General features: G+C 35.3%; 1 protein-coding gene across 7 annotated transcripts in view; it reads left to right on the forward strand.

Annotated features, from left to right (window-relative positions):
- Window positions 1-22,201, forward strand: part of MARCHF1 (membrane associated ring-CH-type finger 1) — an 867,957-nt gene that overhangs the window by 464,248 nt on the left and 381,508 nt on the right. Inside the window, exon 1 of one of the 7 annotated variants that reach the window (XM_023252706.2) lies at window positions 14,238-15,740. The exons of 5 other annotated variants lie outside the window; for them this stretch is intronic. In XM_023252706.2, the coding sequence (XP_023108474.2) occupies window positions 15,728-15,740 (13 nt within the window). In that variant the 5' untranslated portion in view covers window positions 14,238-15,727. Of the gene's footprint in view, window positions 1-14,237; window positions 15,741-22,201 lie in introns of those variants that run through there. One more of the 7 variants, XM_023252712.2, reaches the window with a different exon arrangement.

The raw sequence follows: 22,201 nt of genomic DNA on the forward strand, positions 1-22,201 counted from the left end.
GACCAAATTGAAATCCACTGGAAAACAAGAATAGGAGAATTAATTTGTTTCTTTTGGACCTTAGAAAACTCTTTGGGACTTAGGATTCTGCAGCGTTTGGCTCATGACTACAAGTTATGGTCATGTTACTTTATATATGTATAGGGTTACACCAAAAATAAATTGGCTGGTGGAGACAACGAGGTATCTCTGGAAATAAACTTTGTATAAATACGTATCACATTCCTGTTTAATTTCTTTTTCTTCAAGTTTATTACATTATGAATTAATAATAAATGGAAGTGGGGGAAGACAGGCAGCATAGCACAGTGCTTGAGAGCTTGGACTTTAGAGTGAAACTGTCCAAGTTTGACATGTAGCTCTGGTACCTGCTAGTTGTGTCCCCTTGGTCAGGGTCTAATCCTCTCTATCCTTCAGTTTCTTCATCTGAAGTAGTTACACCTACCCCATATTGTCCAACTCATCAAATTAACTTATGTTTATAAAGTCGCAAGAGGGGCACCTGGGTGGCTCAGTTGGTTAAGCATCCGAATTCGGCTCTGGTAATGATCTCGTGGTTCGTGAGTTCAAGCCCCGCGTCAGGCTCTGTGCTGACAGCTCAGAGCCTGGAGCCTGTTTCAGATTCTGTGTCTCCCTCTCTCTGACCCTCCCCCATTCATGCTCTGTCTCTCTCTGTCTCAAAAATAAGTAAACATTAAAAAAAAAAAATAGGGGCGCCTGGGTGGCGCAGTCGGTTAAGCGTCCGACTTCAGCCAGGTCACGATCTCGCGGTCCGTGAGTTCGAGCCCCGCGTCGGGCTCTGGGCTGATGGCTCGGAGCCTGGAGCCTGTTTCCGATGCTGTGTCTCCCTCTCTCTCTGCCCCTACCCCGTTCATGCTCTGTTTCTCTGTGTCCCAAAAATAAATAAAAAAACGTTGAAAAAAAATAAAAAAAAAATAAAGTCGCAAGAGAACTTCTTGACACTATGCATGCTTTATTAAATGAAATTAAAAATAAAACCTCTAAATAAAGTAATTAAGAGGGACAATAACTGTTAGCCCCACTTTAACTTTGTTACCGTGTTCTTCTCTGTCATTGCTCTTTGTTTTATACTTTTATGCACATGGATCTGAATGTATTATACTATATTTTCTGAGACATTTTGTCCATGTTTTATAGGTGTATCCTGTTTCTTTTCCTTAGCTTATGCTGTCTCTTCACTTGCAATGCTTGTTCTCAATTTTACATGTGCAAAATCCAGCCAGCCTTGAAGATTTTGCTCAGATATATTGACACCTTCTCCTATTACTCTCTAAAAGACCATGTTAATTTCTTCCTCCTTTGAAATTATGAATGAAGCATGGTGTTATTTTATAAGATTTAAGTGCTTCCTATCTTATGTTTTAGCCTCTTGAGTATAGCACATCATTTCCTAGATTGTAGATCTGGGAATATTGTGTAAATCTTTCTATATTCTGTGTACTGAGCACAATTCCTTCCACATAGTATAGATGCACAGCATAGATGCACAGCAAATATTTGTGGAGTGAATTAATAAAAGTTTAATTGAAACATATTTTAACACTAAAATACATTGTTTTTAAGTCATATATTCTAAGAATTGTATTTCTTGGAAATTTTTAATGTTTATTTTTGAAGAGAGGGAGAGATAATGTGAGTAAGAGTAGGGCATAGAGAGAGGCAGATGCAGGATCCAAAGTAGGCTCCAGGCTCTAAGCTGTCAGTACAGAGCCTGATGTGGGGCTCGAACTCACAAACTGCAAGATCATGACTTGAACCAAGTCGGTCGCTTAACCGACTGAGCCACCCAGGTGTCCCTATAAGAATATTTATTGACAAGACAAAGTACAATTTAATGTTAAGCAATATAAAACTCTATAAGCAGCATGACTCCAATTTCCTAGAATAAAATATGTATTCACTTCTTATCTATCTAGACTTACCTATTGTGAAAAGACTGAGTAAAAGCTTCCAATATGTTGACAGTATTTATGTCTATATTATAGAATGCTGGTGATTTAAATTTTACTTTTTTGATAAAGTGTGTATAATTTCAACATATCACCTTTGTAATTGTAAAAACTTAATATTGCAACATAAGTGCCTATATAAAAATAAGGTTATGTTAGCCTAGAAAAATGAGAAATGCGCCATCGTCTTTGAGTAGTTTAACACTAGGTTAAATAGATTAAATAGAATAAATAAATTCATCTTCTGGCTTTTAGCACATCGATCTAATTAGATTTGCTGAGGTGAGACAACCTAAAGATGGGGTTCTTCTCTCTTATTCTAAGTACATAACTAGTTTGTAATAAAAACTGAATGGTCAGCTTGAACAGATAAAAAATAATTTCGATTAGAAATCTTAAAAGAATTACTAAATATTTTCCATATAGAACTTTTAATTTTGAAAGCAAAATGTAGTTTTAACTTGCTCTAAACATGAGAAAGCAAAAAAAGCATGGAGAGGGAATTTAAGGAAAGGAAGTTGGTGATATATATCTGTAGAATGTTTTTTAAATGATTCATTTTTAAAATGGTTTTCATACTAGCATACTTACAAAGGAACAAAGAACACATATTTTGTTGATTTGAGGAAAAAATATTTGTCAGTTCAAGAAAATAATTAGGAGTTTAACTGATCTTCCAAAATTTATCTTCCAGAGGTTATTGTATTAAGTATGATCATCTTGTGCAGTTAAGCAACCCTGGGTCACAATCAGTGTGCTCTTCAAATACATATTTTACACCTTTGCTCAGTAGGTCTTTCTTTAAGCCCTCTAAGAGGTACACATACTTGACCTTTATTTACTTCAATAATTCTTTGATCTTTGACAAGGTTTCCTTTATTTCTGTAGTTCTTCTTAGAATAAATTTTTTTATGATTTATTTGACAAAGCTGAATTTGACTTTATTGGTGAGTGATTTTTCTCAATAAATGCCCTGAAAGAAAATGCATTTGTTATGTATCTAGTGAAAGAAAAAACTCCACAGGAAGAAAAAGGAAACAAAGGAGTTTGCTCGATAAAGAATATCTATTGACGTGTCATTGACATGTGGCATTAAAAGGGAGAGTTAATTACTCTTTGCGACCTTGCTTTATTCAGCCGAAATATCTATCAAATGTAGTTATGCAAATACATTAGAGAATCACATTTGAAATTCTAATGATATAAAATCAAACACCACTAATTCAACACCCAAGTCATGAATTGTTCACAGAATTTCAAATTAACAATAGTGTAACAGATGGATGAATTGAATTTGTTCAACAATCTTTCTGTATGTTATGGGAAGCCTGACTGCCAGAGATGTTTTGGTAAAGTACAGCAGGCCAGCGTGATTCAATATACAATAGCCAAAGGAAAACTTTTTGTCACATACAGAAAATTGGTCTAAAATGGAAAAAAAAAAAAAAAAAAGCATAAAACAACAACCTTGTGTTCTTGTTGTTTTGTTCTTTTTAAAAAATTTTTAATGTGTATTCATTTTTTGTGAGATAGAAAGCACAAGCAGGGAAGGGGCAGAGAGAGTGGGAGACACAGAATCCGAAGCAGGCTCCAGGCTCTGAGCTGTCAGCACAGAACCTGACGCGGAGCTTGAACTCACAACCGCGATACCGTGACCTGAGACAAAGTCGGACAATTAACAGACTGAACCACCCAGGAACCCCTCTTTTTTTATTATATAAGAAATATTAAAGTATCTTTTCAAGTGTTCAAGATTACTGAGAATTTCTTCCCAACTTAGAAGTATATTAAATAATTTAGAAGAATAAAGGAAAACAACAATCACTTTTTCCTCCAAAAATCAATCCTGGCTTTTCTGAGAATTAAATAGTTCTGATAAATCATAAATTATTATTTTTTCATTTATCGTGGTATCACCTTTACATCTTTTTTCATTCAATACAGCTGTAATGTTCTGGAAAAAAAAAGAACCATTGACAAAAATCCCTGAAGTATGTTTTCTCTATTTCTTTTCAACGTTTTTTTTTTTTTTTATTTATTTTTTTTATTTTTGGGAGCGAGATTTTATTTATTTCAGAGCGAGACAGAGCATGAACGGGGGAGGGGCAGAGAGAGAAGGAGACACAGAATCGAAACAGGCTCCAGGCTCCAAGCCATCAGCCCAGAGCCTGACGCGGGGCTCGAACTCACGGACCGCGAGATCGTGACCTGGCTGAAGTCAGACGCTTAACCGACTGCGCCACCCAGGCGCCCCTGTTTTTTCTATTTCTTATCTAATTGTAAATTAGATTTACATTATCTTACTTTGCTCTCTTACAATTCTAAGTCATTATGAGACAGTTCTAGTCATAGTCACATTGTTAATTGTTTATAAAACACCACCATCGGGGCGCCTGGGTGGCTCAGTCGGTTAAGTGTCGACTTGACCTCAGGTCATGATGTCACAATCCGTCAGTTCAAGCCCCGTGTTGGGCTCTGTGCTGACAGCTCAGAGCCTGGAGCCTACTTCAGATTCTGTGTCTCCCTCTCTCTCTGCCCCTTCCCTGCTCATACTCTGTATCTCTCTGTCTCAAAAATAAATAAAAACATTAAAAAAAATTTTAAAAAATAAATAAAACACCACCATCTATGATGGTTCTTTTTCTTAGAAGCTACTACATATTGCCCTCGGATTGAACACAAAAAATATAAAATGAATATAAATTTCCAGATCTACAAACTTTCTTTTGAGCTGATGACTTAAATCAACCTAACATAAGCTCATAAACATCTCAAGTCTGACTCATTGAGAAGATTTTTAGTTTCATCTTTAGGCAAGATTATACTTAAGCTCTCCAAATGAATGAGGGTCTCCATTTCCAAACATCTGCGGGAGAATTAGAACCTGTGACAATGCATAGTATCATATACTGTTTAAGAACATTTCCATCAGGCTGTGTTTTTTTCTTCTTATTTGTATTTCTTACTTGGTATTTTAAACTGATTTAACTGATTTAACCTGAGTTTGATCTCCTTGGAAACAAAGACCTTTGCTATCACTTCTGTTGGAAAAAAGTGCTTTGATATAGTTCAATACTTGAACATGATAAGCCTTTTCAAATTATTTGTCTTTTAAAATTTGACATTATTCAAACTTTACATGTTTTATTTTCTAAATTTTTGCCAATTTGGTATCTTTTGGTTGAATCCTTTTTAATTTTTATGAGCTTGTGTTTATAAGATGTTCTTACATTGTTCAGTTGAGACTACTTAAGAATCTGTGTAGTCCTGGAAATTTACCCTAAAATACAGAGGCATAGTTATCCTTAATGTTTATTTCGTGCAAGAAGATTCAGTAGCTCATTTCACTCAACATATTCCAAAAATTCAATTAAAATTTGAAGCTATGGCAAAAATGCTTCCAAACTCCTGACCCTTCTGTCTCTTTCAGCTCATCTTTTGTCAGTAGGACCACAGGCAGTGCAGGTGAGCTCAGAATTTGAGATCATGGATCATACTCAGAACATAAGGTGGGAGATAATTCCTGGGACCACACTGAGGGAAGCACACAGGAGTCACATAACACAGGACTGGCAGCCTACCTTCAGAAAACTATAGCACAACACCACCATTCTTCAAGAATCTGCAAAGCATAGAGTAATGGAAAGGAAAGCAGAGTTATAAAAGGCCAATGACATAAGAGTTATTGGAGGTGAAAGCAAAGTGTAAAACCAACAGGAAAAAGGGCCAAGGAAGCAGCATCAAGGTTCAACAATACCAAGCCTAGCACATCTTTAGCCAACCAGGAGAGTTCATCCCTGATCAATCCTCAGAGTTTTTAATGCAACCAATTCTTGCAAGAGAGTGAACAAATGAATGTCTTGGTACTTAACCAATAACAGCCTTAAGTCCATGTTTCTAGCTGGACCAGGGTGTTTATGGTGGTTAAAGAAATCAGATCTTGACTTCACACCATTTCTTTTTTTCTTTCTATCTTTTTAAAATATTTTTGAGAGACAGAAAGAGTGTGAGCAGGGGAGGGGCAGAGAGAGAGAGAGAGAGAGGAAGACACAGAATCCAAAACAGGCTCCAGGCTCTGAGCTGTCTGCACAGAGCCCGATGTGGGACTTGAACTCACGAAGCAGACCTGACACCATTTCTAACTATACCATTTACCATTTCCTAACTGGTCTGGGAGCCACAAAGTGGTCCTGCCTTTTGAATACCATCTCTTTGCCAGATCTGACACATGTGATCACCTCATTTTAATTTAATCCTCCTAATAAACTTTTTAAAGAAGCCTCTGAATTATTAGTCATTATGCTCGTTTTGAAGGCAAAGATACATCCTTACGAAGACTCACTTACCAAGATCACACTCAGTGAAGAGCAGAAGCTGGATTCAAATCAGGCATGTGCTCTTTTTCTAGTGACACATATAGTTTTCTGCATATTGCTAGATATAATGTCATACACTTCCTATTAAATGCCATTAAAATGGAGGAGTACTTACGACACAGTGCTAAAATCAGTTTTCTAGCTGCAGGGACTTGTTAAATATCTTTGTACCTTTTCAGTTTTTAAAACAATTTAGTAAGCCCTTTTGAAAATACATGTATTGCTATAATAGAATTTATGTTCCTTTTATTTACAGTTCATTAGACTGAGCTACATCATTGGGTGTACTAATAGGAAACATGGAAGTCATTTAAAATGTATCTTTAAAATTGAAAAAAATCAACCTGTTTATTTCTAATTATAAGTAATTTCCATTCACGATACAAAAGTAGGTAAAATAAAGTAAAATACAGAGAAAGATACATACACATAAACTTTCTAATTCAAGATGTTGCCATTTTTATATCCTTCCCAGTTGTATAGATAGAATATTGATCTTTTTGTTAACTTCTATTCTTTGGTAAAATATTTTAGATATTTCATATTTTACTTCCTTTGTGTGAATTATTTATTTGTATCACTTTCATATTTTGTTGTTACCCTTACCTTTCTTGAAGGACTTTTTCTCCTGTCTCACCAACTCTGGCCAATGCTAACCTCTTTCTTCAGTATTTTCACAACAGATTTCAAGCAAATGAAAAATGTTTTGACATTTGCTTTTCAAATGAAAACAAATTCATCATAGCATTTGTAAGTCATTGATAATACCCTGGATTTCTGCTCATGATTTTAAGAAGATATTAATATCATCTCATAGATCATGTGTCAATATAATTTCTTTTTTTTAAATGTGAAATTTATTATCAAATTGGTTTCCATACAGCACCCAGTGCTCATTCCAACAAATACCCTCCTCAATGCCCATTACCCACCCTCTCCTCCCTCCCACCACCCATCAACCCTCAGATTGTTCTCAGTTTTTTAAGAGTCTTTTATGGTTTGGCTCCCTACAGCCTTTTGATTTAGAAATGTTTATGACCTTGCAACAGCATATCTTCCTATAGAAAAAAAAATAAAAAACAAACTCAATTCAGAAACAAATGAATTTCTCACAGATCCATACTACAGGAGAAGAGTATTTATTCCGACCAAATTGCTGACATCCATACGTAAATTCCACACTGATGGGAAAAATATAAATTGCTGCAGAAAGTATTTTATTTTTCTCACAGAGCTTATCTTGAATGGATAATGCATGTACCTTTTGTTCATCACTGCTGATTTATAATCAATTAATTCTCAGTCAATCCACAGACTAGCAAAAATAAACAGTAAATAAATAAATAAATAAATAAATAAATAAATAAATAGTAAATTGACTTTTAGATATAAGCTTTTTATTGCCAGAGGAAAATGTTATAAGCATTTTAGTGGACAAAATCATCCATAATTATGAAGTAAAGTCCAATTCTGAAGATATAATTTTTCCCATCACTTAATTTTTATTTGCATATCACCTCCCCCAAATCAAACATGCCTAATTTCCACAACCATCTCACCTTTGGCCCCCCCTTTCCTAACACTCTTCAAGTTAATTGCAGGTGTCTTCATATATTTCTTCACCTAGCCTTGTGTTCTTGTAGAATACATACCATAAAAAATATAACACAGTCAAGAGAATGGTAAGAGAATCCACAGATGGGGATAAAGTATTTGCAAATGACATACCTTACAAAACTCTTATATATAAAATATACAAAGAACTCTTGAAACTCTACAATAAGAAAATAAATGACCTGGTTTAAAAATGAGCCAAAGATATCCCACCAAAAAAGATATAAAGATGGCAAATAATTATATGAAAAGATTTTCAACATCATAAGTTGCGAATTAAAACGACAAAATACCACTATGCATCTACCAAAATGGCCAAAATCCTGACAGTACCAACACGGACAATATCAAATACTGTGGAGGATGTAAAACTCTCATTCATGACTGTGGGGATGCAAGATGGTACAGCCATTTTGGAAAACAGTCTGGCAGTTTCTTATAAAACTAAACATACTCTTAGCATATGACCCAGGAATGTGTGCCTTGGTATTTACCCAAGGAACGTGAAAACATTGTCCGCACAAAAAGCTGCACACGTATATTTATAGCAGCTTTATTCAGAATTGCCAAAGCTTGGAAGCAACCAGGATGCCCTTCATGGGTAAACTGTGATACATCCAAACCATGAAAAGACATGGAAGAAATTCAAATGCATGCTACTCAGTGAAAGAGGCCAATCTGAGAAGTCTACATGTATGATTCCAACAAAAGGATATCTGGTATAGGCAAAACTGTAGAGACCTATGAAAGGATCACTGGTTGCAGGGGTTATCAGGGAAGGATGGAATGGAGGAATTAGTGAAGCACAGAGGATTTTTCAGGCAGTGAAACTATTTTATATGATGGTGTAGTGGTGAGTGCATGACATCATACGTTTGTCAAAATTCAGAATGTACAACACCGAGAATGAACTCTTGACAAGAGTCACAAGAGTGACACACAGCATGAGTCAGTGTAGGTTCATCAGTTGTAAGGAAGGTACCCCTCTGGTGGGGGACTGATAGTAGAGGAGGGAGTGTGTGCATGGGGCAGGGGGCAGGGAGTATTTGAGGAATCTGTACTTTCTGGTCAATTTTGCTGTGAACCAAAAATTTCTTTGTAAAATACAGCCTATAAAAAGAAATAATGCTATAGCATGACTTGTCTGATAGTGCCGTAGAGAATTTAACCCACTTAGTATCTGAGCCTAGTAAGATAATTTCTGTGACTCGTGAGACCATCATGAAAAAAGTGAGCATATTTCTGGCCATTTGGACCATATCTTCAGAACTTCATTTTCTCTTACTTTCTTTTACTTGTTCTCTGCTCTCATGGCCTCACAACCTGTGCACCTGCTGCCAGTCTTATCTCAGATTCTGGCCTGTCATGATTCTTAAATGACCTCTATTGTGCTAGAGTGGGATAACTCCCAACTTTGGTGCCAGTTTTCCTTACCTTGGTGTCTAGGGGTACGTTAGAGAAGGTCACTGGGTCTGAAACAAATGCACTAGGGCCTGGAACACTTTATGGGGGCTCATTTTTGAAAGGCTGTGGGAAACCCACACTAAATTTAAAAAAGTGAATTCTGCTTTCTTCCTTCTCTGGTTTAGATCATAATTACATGAACGTGTACATATATTTTCCAGAGATGTGTATACTTTTGCCTGATCCTGGCGTTTAGTCATGCTCTGAGTTCTGAGCTCCATGGCCTTTCTGAGGCAGTTTGCAACAGATTCAACTCAGCTTCTTACAGAGTTTAGTGGTAAGACAATTACTTAACATACTTCATAAACCACCCAGTGGGGTACTAGAATTAAATACTCTGTGCCCAGGTTTTTAAAGCAGAAGATTTTTGGATCAAACTACTGGCCAATTAGGAAATTAAGTAAAGGTCTCTCCGACCTAGGTCAGCACTAACTAATTCTACCAACTGACTATTTAGGGGTCTCATATGTTAGATTGTTCTAAAAGCAATCCCTAATTTTAATAAATATGGTTCAATAAACTATGTATTTTTTATTAATAGACTTTATTTTTAGAACAGTTTTAGATTTATAGAAAAACTGAGCAGATAGTACAGGCAGTTTCCCTTGTTATTAAAATTTTATTACATGGGGCATGCAATCTTATTATATGGTGGCTCAGTTGAGTGTCTGCCTCTTGATTTCAGTTTACACCCTGATCCCAGGGTCGTGGGATCAAGTCCCATGTCAGACTCTTCACTGAGCATGGAGCCTGCTTGGGATTGTCTCTCTCTCTCATTCTCTCTCTCTCCCTCCCTCCCTCCCTCCCCTCCCCTCCCCTCCCCTCCCTCCTCTCCCCTTCCCTTCCCTCCCCTCCCCTCTCCTCCCCTCCCCTCCCCTCCCCCCATGCTCTAAGATAAAATTATAAAATCATATTATATTAATATGGTAAACTTATGATAATTAATGAACCTTTATTGATACATTATTATTAACTGAAGTCCATAGTTTATTCAGGTTTCTTTTTTTTTTTTATCTGATGTACTTTTTCTGTTCCAGGATCTCATTCAGGATACCACATTACATTCAGTTATCATGTCTCCTTAGGATTCTCTTGGTAGTTACAGTTTTTCAAGCTTTCCTTTTAGATGACTTTGACAATTTTGAGGTAGGATGCTCCTCTACTATAATTTTTCCTGACATTTTTTCATAGTTAAACTGAAGTTATGGGTTTAAGGGAGGAAGAGCACAGTGATAAGGCTCCATTTTCATCACATCATATCAAGGAAGCATCTGTTTCCTTTTTTTTTTTTTTTTTGGTCAAAACTAACTATGAATTTTCTTAATTTATTTTTTCTTTTCTCTATATACCCTTCCAATCTTGCCCTCTCATAATCTAAACATTAGAGCAAAAGATACTTTCTGTTCTTTAAATAAAACAAAGCAAGTACCTGTTTAAATACCCTCCTTCCCCTAATGTATTCCTTTACTATGATAATAAAATATACCAAAACCTCCCTTTGTTTTGTAATGCCCCTGCCTCTCTCTCTATCCCTATTTTGACTAATCTCCCTGCCTCACTTTGTCCCAGACATGCTCTTCCTAAAACACACTGCCTCCAACTACTCAACACACACATTATGCAATAGTACCTGAAAGACTCACTATAATACCTAGTATATAGTCAGTCCCTAGTTAATGGTGGACACTTACACAGGAGACAAAAATGCCAGAAGCAGTGAAGGAGAACTGGTATTCTATAGGAGCTTCACTCATTATTCTTTTATTCTCCCCAAGGATTTTAGATTTTATTACTAGTTTTCCAAATAAACTTTAGAAACTTACCAGTCTCTCAACAAAATAAACACCACTGGTATTTTTATTGCTTATATTTATAAAGTAATTGGAAGTATTTGATATATTTATTGTATTTTCCAAATGGTGCATATTTAATTCTGATATTAAAAAAGAACTTTCTGATTTATCAATTTTACTTGTGTTGTTTTTATTCTAAAAATAATAAAGTATTGGGGCACCTGGGTGGCTCAGTTGGTTAAGCGTCTGACTTTGGCTCAGCTCATGATCTCATGGTTCGTGGGTTCAAGCCCCACGTTGGGCTTTGTTCTGACAGCTCTTAGCCTGGAGCTTGCTTCAGATTCTGTCTCTCTCTCTCTCTCTCTCTCTCTCTTAACCCTCCCCCACTCATGCTGTGTCTCTCTCTCAAAAATAAATAAACACTAAAAAAATAAAATAAATAAAAATAAAGTATTATTTCTCTTTTTAAAGCTCATTTATTTTGCTTTCAATCTTTAATCTTTTTTATTTTTTAAGATTTGTTGCTAGCTTTTTGAAACTATATTCATTCTTTTATGTTTAAAACAAAAACTTAAAAAAATAAATTTGCCTGTAAATATAGTCTGATCACTTTCCTTATATTCCTTTTATTTGTTTGAATATCATAATTTTATTTTAAAAAATTGTATTTTTAAGCTTTGCTTTCTTTTCAACCAAAAATGTCTTCAAGAACAAGTCTTTTAAATGCATTATAAGTTTCTATTTTTATTATATTACTAAAAATATTGTATCTATAAAATTTCTGATTTGGAGAGTATTTTTAGGTATTCTTAGTGACTTAATATGAGTGACTTTTATATATTTATCATCTGCTTGAAATGTACTCCTAATAAGATACAAAGCTCATTTTTCCCCTGAATTTAATTTTAACCACCATAAAACCATATACTCTTGTTCTTTTCACTTTTTTTTTTTTGTCTGATTTTGGGAAAATAGGCATGTTTTAAATTCCATACTGTAACAAGTGTATTTTTGTAAATATTTCTTCTTATAACTGGCAGTTTTATTGTATGTATGCATTTAATAGTATGTATGAAGAGAATTAAAGTTTTATGACTACTTATAGGTATTAATCTTCTCTCATATGCATTGCTTTCTTTTTTTTTTAATATATGAAATTTATTGTCAAATTGGTTTCCATACAACACCCAGTGCTCTCATATGCATTGCTTTCTGAAAACACTTGTAAAAGTCAAGCAGTTTCTTTCTGCTTATAAACCCTTAGCTTAGAGCAGGGAAGAATTACTTGGGAAAAGTCTTTTTTTTTTTCAAAAGATTTTCATAATTATATTTATTGCGAAAAAATTATCATTACTTTCATGAAATGATATTTTACTTAGGATTTGATTAGAATGTCTATAAAACAAAAGAGAATTAGATAGTTAACATTTTAGAGGAACCTATAAAAAGTTACTTTTAAATTGACCTTTTCATAAGTTTTCCTGTCTTTTCTCTCCTAAACGGAAAGAGAATGAAAATTCTTCTACACACTATGTAAATTATGTAAAACTTGAATAATAACCATACAAATATTATTTATTTCTATGAATACACAACAAATTGAAGAATGGAGATCACTGTGCAGCCAGTCCCTCATGTTACTCTTGTCTGCTTTAATAGCCTGCCATCACCTGCTGTGCAAATGTTAAAAAAACATATAATCAGGGAGACTGAAAGGCAAAATTCTAATCAATTAACACTTACTGGTGCTCAGGATATGCTGAGTTCATGCATTTAGACTGTGGTGACTATTAAAATAAGTGATAGTAAGAGGCATCTGGGTGGCTCAGTTGGTTAAGCATCAGACTCTTGATTTCAGCTCAGGTCATGATCTCATGGTTCCTGTGCATCTGCTCTATGCTCACTGTGCAGATCCTGCCTTGGATCTTCTGTCTCCTCCTTTCTGGGTCTTTCCCTGTCCTTCTCCTGCTCACGCATATGCTCGCTCTCTCTCTCGCTTGCTCCCTCCCTCTGTCTCTCAAAAATAAATGTTAAAAAAATTAAAAATATTTAAAAAGCTAAATTATAAAATTAAAAAAAAATCAAAAAAGCAATAAGTGGCAGTAAGTGATGTCAGAGGGAAGGACACAGGAGCACCAGTGTCCAGGAAGCAGAATTGGTGTTATGACAGTTTCACTTGTGTAATGCAAGTGTGGCCATTGCAAGGTAGAGCTTAGTTTCTCCTTGATTATCTTCATCTTTATCAAAAGCATGCTAGACATTGATTAGCAAGTTGCACAGGTCAAATACCCTAGTTTATAGTGCAGATTGTAGACTGGGGTAAGGGGAATTCCCTGGCCCCTGCCCATGAGAAATTTAAGATTCCACCGAGAGGGTGAGATTGCAAGACTCATTTGTAGGGAAAATAGGCAATGTCCTTCATAAAGAAAGAAGGTTCTAGACATTAGAATATAGCATTGAAAATGCTTAATATTTATATGATAGGGTCCTAAAGAAGGGTATACTCTGAGTAAAGGCTAGTGTAGTTTATTTTTATCACAAATTAAAGTAGCGACACATCTCTCTTTGGGGACACAAAAAAATTAATGAAGAACCCTATAGTTATCAAAGAGAGAGAAGCTAACATCAAGTTCTCTACTTCCATCTTTTATTTTAACTTTGTAATTAAAACAAAAAAAAATAAGGCTTTAATCTTTAAATGTCTGAAAAATCTGTATACTATTATCAACAGACTGTGTTCCACAAAGAAATCTTACATTTGATTGCAAATTATACTAGAGCATTTTAACATTCATGATGCATCATTTATCTAGGAAAGCCTGTCTGTGACTTGTTTTAAATTAGGAGTGGGGACACCTGGGTGGCTCAGTCAGTTAAGCTCCAACTGGCTCAGGTCATGATGTCGCAGTTTGTGAGTTCGAGCCCCACATGGGGCTGTCTGCTGTCAGCACAGAGCCCCCTTTGGATCCTCTGTCTCCCTCTCTCTCTGCCCCTCCCCTGCTCTTGCTCTCACTCTGTCTCTCAAAAATAAACATCAAAAAAATAAATATGAGTTACTTGCTTTATAATAATGTATCTTTTAATTTACATAGTTCTTTATAACTGTCAAAATATTTGTCAAAGTATTACATGCTTTATTTCATATGGCATTACCTATAGTGACTTCCTAAATAATTTTTTCTTATTCCTGCAGCATTACATTTTGGTTTCCATGGATTTAGACTAGGGTTAGGGCCACTAGCCAGTTTTGAAAATGCTATTGTTGTATTGACAGGCCATGTGAATATTTTGTTCTGTTTTGCTTATTCCACTATAGCAGACAAGAACAATAAACGTTAGCTGTCTTAATGATCAATGTGGGTAACTACATAATTGAGTTGAAGCTAAAGAATGGTAATAACCGGAAAAATGATCAAAACAATCAAATTAGCCATGCTTAAAACCACTTCAGAAGCTAGCTCTTGTGGGGTTTAAGGATTCTTATATGCAAATGTCTTTTTTCCACTCCTGCCTGTCTTTGAAAGCAATCCCAAATGCCTCTTCTTTCCCCATTCCATACATTACTCTGAATAAACCTACATTTAAAAGTTGCTCGCTAGTTAGGATGTAATTATATAACACTTTGTTCGTCTTTTCCTTGGTTCAGACTCAGATGAGAGATAATTTCTTGTGTGTCAGTATCTATTCTCTTCTCCTTAAATAGGAGAACCTTGAGTTTTTAGCTGGGCACATGATTTCCTAAATATTGACCACATCGTCCCTCTCAACAAGTAGGAGTGACAGTGTGTCTGAGTTCTGCCTACGGTTTGTAAGCAGAAACGTCCTCATGAGAAGGAAGCCCAGGTTCCTCTCCCATTTCTTTTTCTTTCTCTTGGCTGGAATGCAGATGCCATGGCTGGATTTGAAACATGGAAAGAATCTGCATTCCTGAAGACTTCATGATGCTAGTCTATCAGCTCTAGACTAAGGATTTTTTTCCTAAGAGAAGAAATATCTGTCTTACTTGGACCACCCTGTTAGTTTTCTAGGGCTGCCATAACAAAGTACCACATACTTTGGGCGGTTTAAACAACATACTTTCTCACAACTCTGGAGGCTAGAATTCTGATGGTGAGGTGTTAACAGGATGGTTTCTTCTGAGGCCTCTTCCTTGGCTTATGATGGCCATCTTCACTATGTCTTCACACTGTTTTTCCACACGGTGTTTGTGTGTGTCCAAATTTCCTCTTCTTACATGAAGCCAGTCATATTGGGTTAGGGCCCACCTGCATGATCTCACTTTACCTAATGACCTTTTTAAAGCCCTGTCTCCTAATACAGTCACATTCTGAAGTACTAGATGTTAGGACTTCAGCATATGAATTTTGGCAGAACATAATATAGTCCTAACACATTCTCTTCTTTCTTTTTTTCACTTGTAGCCAAAGGTATTCCTGACTGATACAATACAGGGGATATCCAAGTGCTGTAATCACTGATCAGAGATGGATCATTAGATGACCTGGCTCAGATGTATGGACATGGTAGGCTTCCTAGACCTTTATCCTCAGTAGCACTGACTTCCCACCTGTCTCAGTCACATGCCTCCCCATGACAGGGAAAGCCTGAAAGAGTACCAAAACCTAAAAGAGTAAACAAAATTGATAAACTCCTAGCTAGACTTCTCAAAAAGAAAGCTTATTGCAGAGCAGAGAGCAAACAGAAAATGTGCTTCTGTGTTCTGGGAAAGAAATCAGATCCAGAAGGTGCTAAACTGTATGTGTGCAATTTCTCCCAAAGCCACCAAACAGATTATTCATTTACTCCCATCTTCTGAAGAGAAGTGATGAAAAGAGAGCGACAAACCTCAAGTCTCTAATTAAAAATTCTTTAAATGGATGACTCTTGATCTTGGGGTTGTGAGTTCAAGCCCCACATTGGGAGTAGAGATTACTTTAAAAGCATTCTCTGCATGGAAACAGGAAACAAGGAGAAAAGACATTTCTCTCAGTAATAATGCAGAATAAATACCTTACATATGTCTGCCATTACTAATATTTTTTCATGTTATTTTGTATTTAATTTTCTGTTAAAAACTGATACCTTATTGCAAACCAGAAGTCTTGAGCATATGACCAAAAAACTTATATTTATTATTATTTACTCAAACTCGGTCTTGTAGGTGAGACTTTTCAGCAGGCACTTTTAAAGATTACTATTTGGGAAATTTTGTAAAATTTATAATATCTGAGATGTTATATCATAAGAATAAAATGTAATACACATGGAAAAGAACATACCATTGAGAAAATGTCAAGGCCATTGGAAATTGTGTACTGTCTGGATTTAGTTCATTTGCTGGCATGGATCTGAGTTTGGCAAATGATGGCCTGTGTGCCAGATCCTGCCCTGTGTCTAATTTTGCAAATAGTTTTATTGGAATACATTGGTTGTATAACATTTATGGCTGCTTTCTGCTAAAACAACAAAGTTGATTTATTGTAAAAGAGATCGTGTTGCCCACAAAGCCTATAATATTTACTACATAGCCCTTCCTGAAAATATTTGCTCACCTGGGCCTAGAAGAGAGTCATCTGAAATACTCTAATTTTTACGTAACCTAACTTTACAAGCAAAGAAACTAGGGAGGCAGCAGCAAAGAAAGCTCAAATCCAGCAGAAGAAGATAAATAATAAAGATCAGAGCAGAAATAAACAATATAGAATTAAAAAAAACACAACAACAGTGGAGCAGATCAGTGAATCTAAGAGCTGGTTTTTTTGAAAGAGTAAACAAAATTGATAAACTCCTAACCAGACTTCTCAAAAAGAAAAGAGAGGGACCCAAATATATAAAATCACGAATAAAAGAGGAGAGATCACAACCGAAACCAAAGCAATACAAACAGTTATTAGAGAATACCATGAAAAATTATATGCCAACAAATATGACAATCTGGAAGAAGTGAATAAATTCCTAGACACCCACACACTACCAAAACTCAAAAGGGAAGAAATAGAAAATCTGTACAGACCTATAACCAGCAAATAAGTTGAATCAGTTATCAAAAATCTCCCAACAAGTAAGAGTCCTGGGCCAGATGGCTTCTCAGGGGAATTCTACCAAACATTTAAAGAAGAGTTAATATCTGTTCTTCTCAAGCGGTTCCAAAAAATACAAGTGGAAGGAAAGCTTCCAGACTCATTCTATGAAGTCAGAATTATCTTGATTTCCAAGCCAAAGACCCCACTAAAAAGGAGAATTACAGGCCAATATCCCTGATGGACATGGATGCAAAAATTCTCAATGGTATATTAAAAAAATTATTCACCATGATCAAGTGGGATTCATTCCTGGGCTACAGGGACTGGTTCAAAATTCACCAATCAATCAATGTGATACATCACGTTAATAGAAGAATAAGAACCATATGATCCTGTCAATAGATGTAGAAAAAGCATTTGACAAAAATACAACATCCTTTCTTAATAAAAACCCTCAAGAAAGTTGGGATAGAAGGAACATACTTTAACATCATAAAAGCCATATATGAAAGGCCTACAGCTAATATCCTTAATGGGGAAAAGCTCTCAGTTTCCTGTTCTCAGATCAGGAACACAACAGGGATGTCCACTCTCACCACAGCTGTTTAACATAGTGTTGGAGGTCCTATCCTCAGCAGTCAGACAACAAAATGAAATAAAAGGCATCCAGAGTGGCAAAGAAAAAGTCAAACTTTCACTTTTCACAGATGATGATACTGTACATAGAAAACCCACAAGACTCCACCAAAAAACTCCTAGAACTAATCCATGAATTAAGCAAAGTCACAGGATATAAAATCAATGTACAGAAATCGGTTGCATTTCTATACACCAATAATGCAGCAGCAGAAAGAGATATCAAGGAATCAGTCCCATTTACAATTGCACCAGGAAGCATAAAATACCTAGGAATAACCTAATCAAAGAGGTAACATTTTTGTATGCTGAAAACTATAGAAAGCTTTTGAAAGAAATTGAAGAAGACACAAAGAAATGGAAAAACATTCCATGCTCATGGATTGGAAGAACAGATATTGTTAAAATGTGGATAGCACCCAGAGCAATCTACACATTCAGTGCAATCCCAATAAAATAGCAGCAGCATTCTGCACAAATCTAGAACAAACAATCCTAAAAATTTGTATGAAACCACAAAAGACCCCGAACAGCCAAAGTAATGTTGAAAAAGAAAATCAAATTCAGAGGCATCACAATCCCGGACTTTGCCTGTATTACAAAGCTGTGATCATCAAGACAGTATGGTATTGCCACAAAACAGGCACATAGGCCAGTGGAATAGAATAGAGAACCCAGAAATTGGCCCATAAATATATGGCCAAATAATCTTTGACAAAAGAGCAAAGAGTATACAATGGAATAAAGACGGTCTCTTTAGCAAATGGGTCTGGGAGAACTGGACAGTGACATGCAGAAAAATGAACCTGGACCACTTTCTTACACTATACTTAAAAATAAATTCAAAATTAATGAAAGACCTAAATGTGAGACAGAAAAACATCAAAATCCTACAGGATAAAACGGGCACCAACCTCTTTGACCTCAGCCGTGGCAACTTGTAACTTGTGTCTCCAGAGGCAAGGGAAATAAAAGAAAAAGTGAACTATTGGGACCTCATCAAGATAAAAAGTTTCTGCACAGCAAAGGAAACAATCAATAAAACTAAAGGCAACTGACGGAATGGGAAAAAAATATTTGCAAATGACATATCAGATAAAGGGCTAGTATCAAAAATCTATAAAGAACTTACCAAACTTAACACCCGAAAAAAATAATCCAGTGAAGAAATGGACAGAAGACACAAATAGATATTTTTCCAAAGGAGACATCAGATGGCAACAGACACATGAAAAGATGCTCAACATTGCTCATCATCAGGGAAATGCAAATAAAAACCACCTCATTGAGATACCACCTCACACTGGCTAAAATTAGCAACTCACGAAACAACAGACGTTGATGAGGATGCAGAGAAAGGAGAACCCTCTTGCACTGTTGATAGGAATGCAAACTTGTGCAGCCACTCTGAAAAACAGTATGGAGGTTCCTTGAAAAATTAGAATTACTCTACGGCCCAGTAATAGCACTATTAAGAATTTATTCAAAGGATACAAGAGTGCTGATTTGTAGGGACACATGTACCCCCAATGTTTATAGCAGTGCTATCAACAAGAGCCAAATTATGGAAGAAGCCCAAATGACCATTAATTGATGAGTGGATAAAGAAGGTACACACACACACACACACACACACACACACACACACACACAGGCAATGGAATACTACTTGGCAACGAAAAAGAATGAAATCTTGCCATTTTCAACAACATGGGTGGAACTGGAGGGTATTATCCTAAGTGAAATAAGTCAGGCAGAGAAATGCCACATAATCATATGATTTCACTCATATGTGGAATTTGAGAAACTTAACAGAAGAGCATAGGGGAAGGGAAGGAAAAATAAGATACAAACAGAGAGGGAGGCAAACCATAAAAGACTCTTATATACAGAGAACAAATTGAGGGTTGATGGGGGTGGGAGGTTAGGGGGTGGAGAAAATGGGTGATGGGCATTGATCACTTGTTGGGATGAGCACTAGGTGTTGTCTGAATCACCAGAATCTATTCCTAAAACCAAAACTACACTGTATGTTATCTAACTTGACAAGAAAGAAAGGAAGGAAGGAAGGAAGGAAGGAAGGAAGGAAGGAAGGAAGGAAGGAAGGAAGGAAGGAAGGAAGGAAGAAAGGGAAAAGGAAAGAAAGGAAGGAAGGAAGAAAGGGAGAGAAAGAAAGAAAAGAAAGAAATACTTTCATTTTTAGCTATTATTTTGCCTTTTTAAATGCTAAATTATATAATTGGTTATATATAATTTATTCATAGAACATTTTGATAGATTAATTCAGAGATAAACAAATGAATTCTACATTTGTTCACAAACTGAGGATTTGTTCTTGATAATGCTTAAAAAATTATGATGCTTCTTAATCTAGGCTAAGAACCCATGTTCTAGTTAAGAAACAATTAGATCATTTTATTTCCAGTGCATCCTAATGAGAAAAATGTGTTGATAATTTTTTTAAATTGGTTTAACAAGGTAGCTAGTGAATTTCTTTCAGTATATTAACAAGTAAAGATACTTATTCACTGGCATGTCTCAGTTTTATTAGTTTCAAATACAAGCTAATTCTCAGATAACTATCTTTTAACTATATGTAACCAAATGACCAGATTGTTTTCCAGTACATGATAAAAACAACAACAAAACAACAAAGAACTCTGAAGTAATTTAATATGGGCTACCCCGTTTTGCTTTCTATGAAATTAAAGTTCTTTAATGCTTCAAAATCTATTCAGAGTTCAATCAGTAGTATAATATATTAGATTATGGAAGATAAGCCTTTAGTTTTAGCTTATAAATCTGAATACGACATCTGATTGAATGTTGGCTAGTGAAAGATAAAATTTAGTGTTGTGTTATAAAGCTTACCCCTCCACTGTGCTGTTAAACCCACTCCCTTATAGAGGGCAAACATTTTCAATTACGTACATAAAGCTCTTTCTGTCTCCCTTGAAAATATTTTGTGGTGTTTCATGGTAATTATAGTATGAGTGTGGATTAAACATGATTATAAGTGTCATTTATATTTACCACAGTAGGATACAACTTATGGGCTTGTACTGATAGAAATACTTATGTTTGTGCAGATGAAAGATAATGTTAAGCCTTTGAAATCAGAATCCTGGAGTGCTACAAGAGTTTATTATCATCTCATATTCAAACGCTTACTGCTTCTGTTATGTTACTGCTGGTAGCTTTCCATAATAACCACTACCTGAACACAATTTAATTACATTATTTAGCAATTTTAATTAAATTAAGTTAATCTAGAATGGGCTATTTAAAGAAAAATATTATACTACAGTGTATCAGTTAACTCTTATTAAAAGTAATTTTTAAGCCTAGGAGTGCCACAACAAACTATATTGTTGGCGAAAATTATAATGTTAAAAAAGAGAAAATAATGAAGTGTGCTACTGACTTTCTTTTTTAAAGTTATATTCTGGCAGAATGAGATAAACTATTGATCCACTGTTTTTGTACTCTCTATCGTCCCTATAGACTGATAATTCTTTACTTAGCATATGTTAACAAGTGTGTGTGTGTGTGTGTGTGTGTGTGTGTGTGTGTTGTTTTTTAACTGTATAGCCTTTAAATCCATTAATTCTTCTTAAAGGAATGTGAATGCAAATTTTAGATAGAAGAATGCCCATCATGGATTACTTATGATAAAAAAAGTCAACCTAGGCAATATATTACACCAGTTGTGATCCAGTCCTATGATGAAATATTGCACAGCTATTTTAAAAAAGCTTTTTAATTAAATATATTAATCAAATCAGTTTAAAAGGTTTAATTAAATAATTGCCATAAATTATAAGTGAAAACATAAAAATTCACTGATATATAAAAATATGTATAATATAAAAATATATAATATATAATTATAAAATATATAACTATATAAAAATAAATAATATGTAAAATTTGTAAGCATATTAATATTGCTTATTTGTCATTACTAGGGTGTAGCATTTGCGTTTTTTTCTTCTCTTTTATATTTTCCCAGTTTTCCTCACTGATTACGTATTTGTTATTGAATAACACAATTGGGAAGTACATTCACAATTTAAAAGAATTCTAGGAATACTTGCTTTGTGTAGGACAGATTTTTTGCTATGATACACCTGGTCATTTCACACTCTCAAAGATACAGTGAACATATTGCCTAGTCATCTATGTACAATTACCCTTTCAGTTTGAAACAGTGATTGTTACCTCTGTTCAGATGCAGCGGAAAAGATACATTGTGTTCATAGTGAGCATTTCATTAGCATGTCAACCATTTACAGAAATTTAAACATTTTAAAGTGATGTGCTTT

This window comes from Felis catus, chromosome B1 (genome assembly GCF_018350175.1).
Source record: "Felis catus isolate Fca126 chromosome B1, F.catus_Fca126_mat1.0, whole genome shotgun sequence".
Taxonomy (NCBI): Eukaryota; Metazoa; Chordata; class Mammalia; order Carnivora; family Felidae; genus Felis; species Felis catus.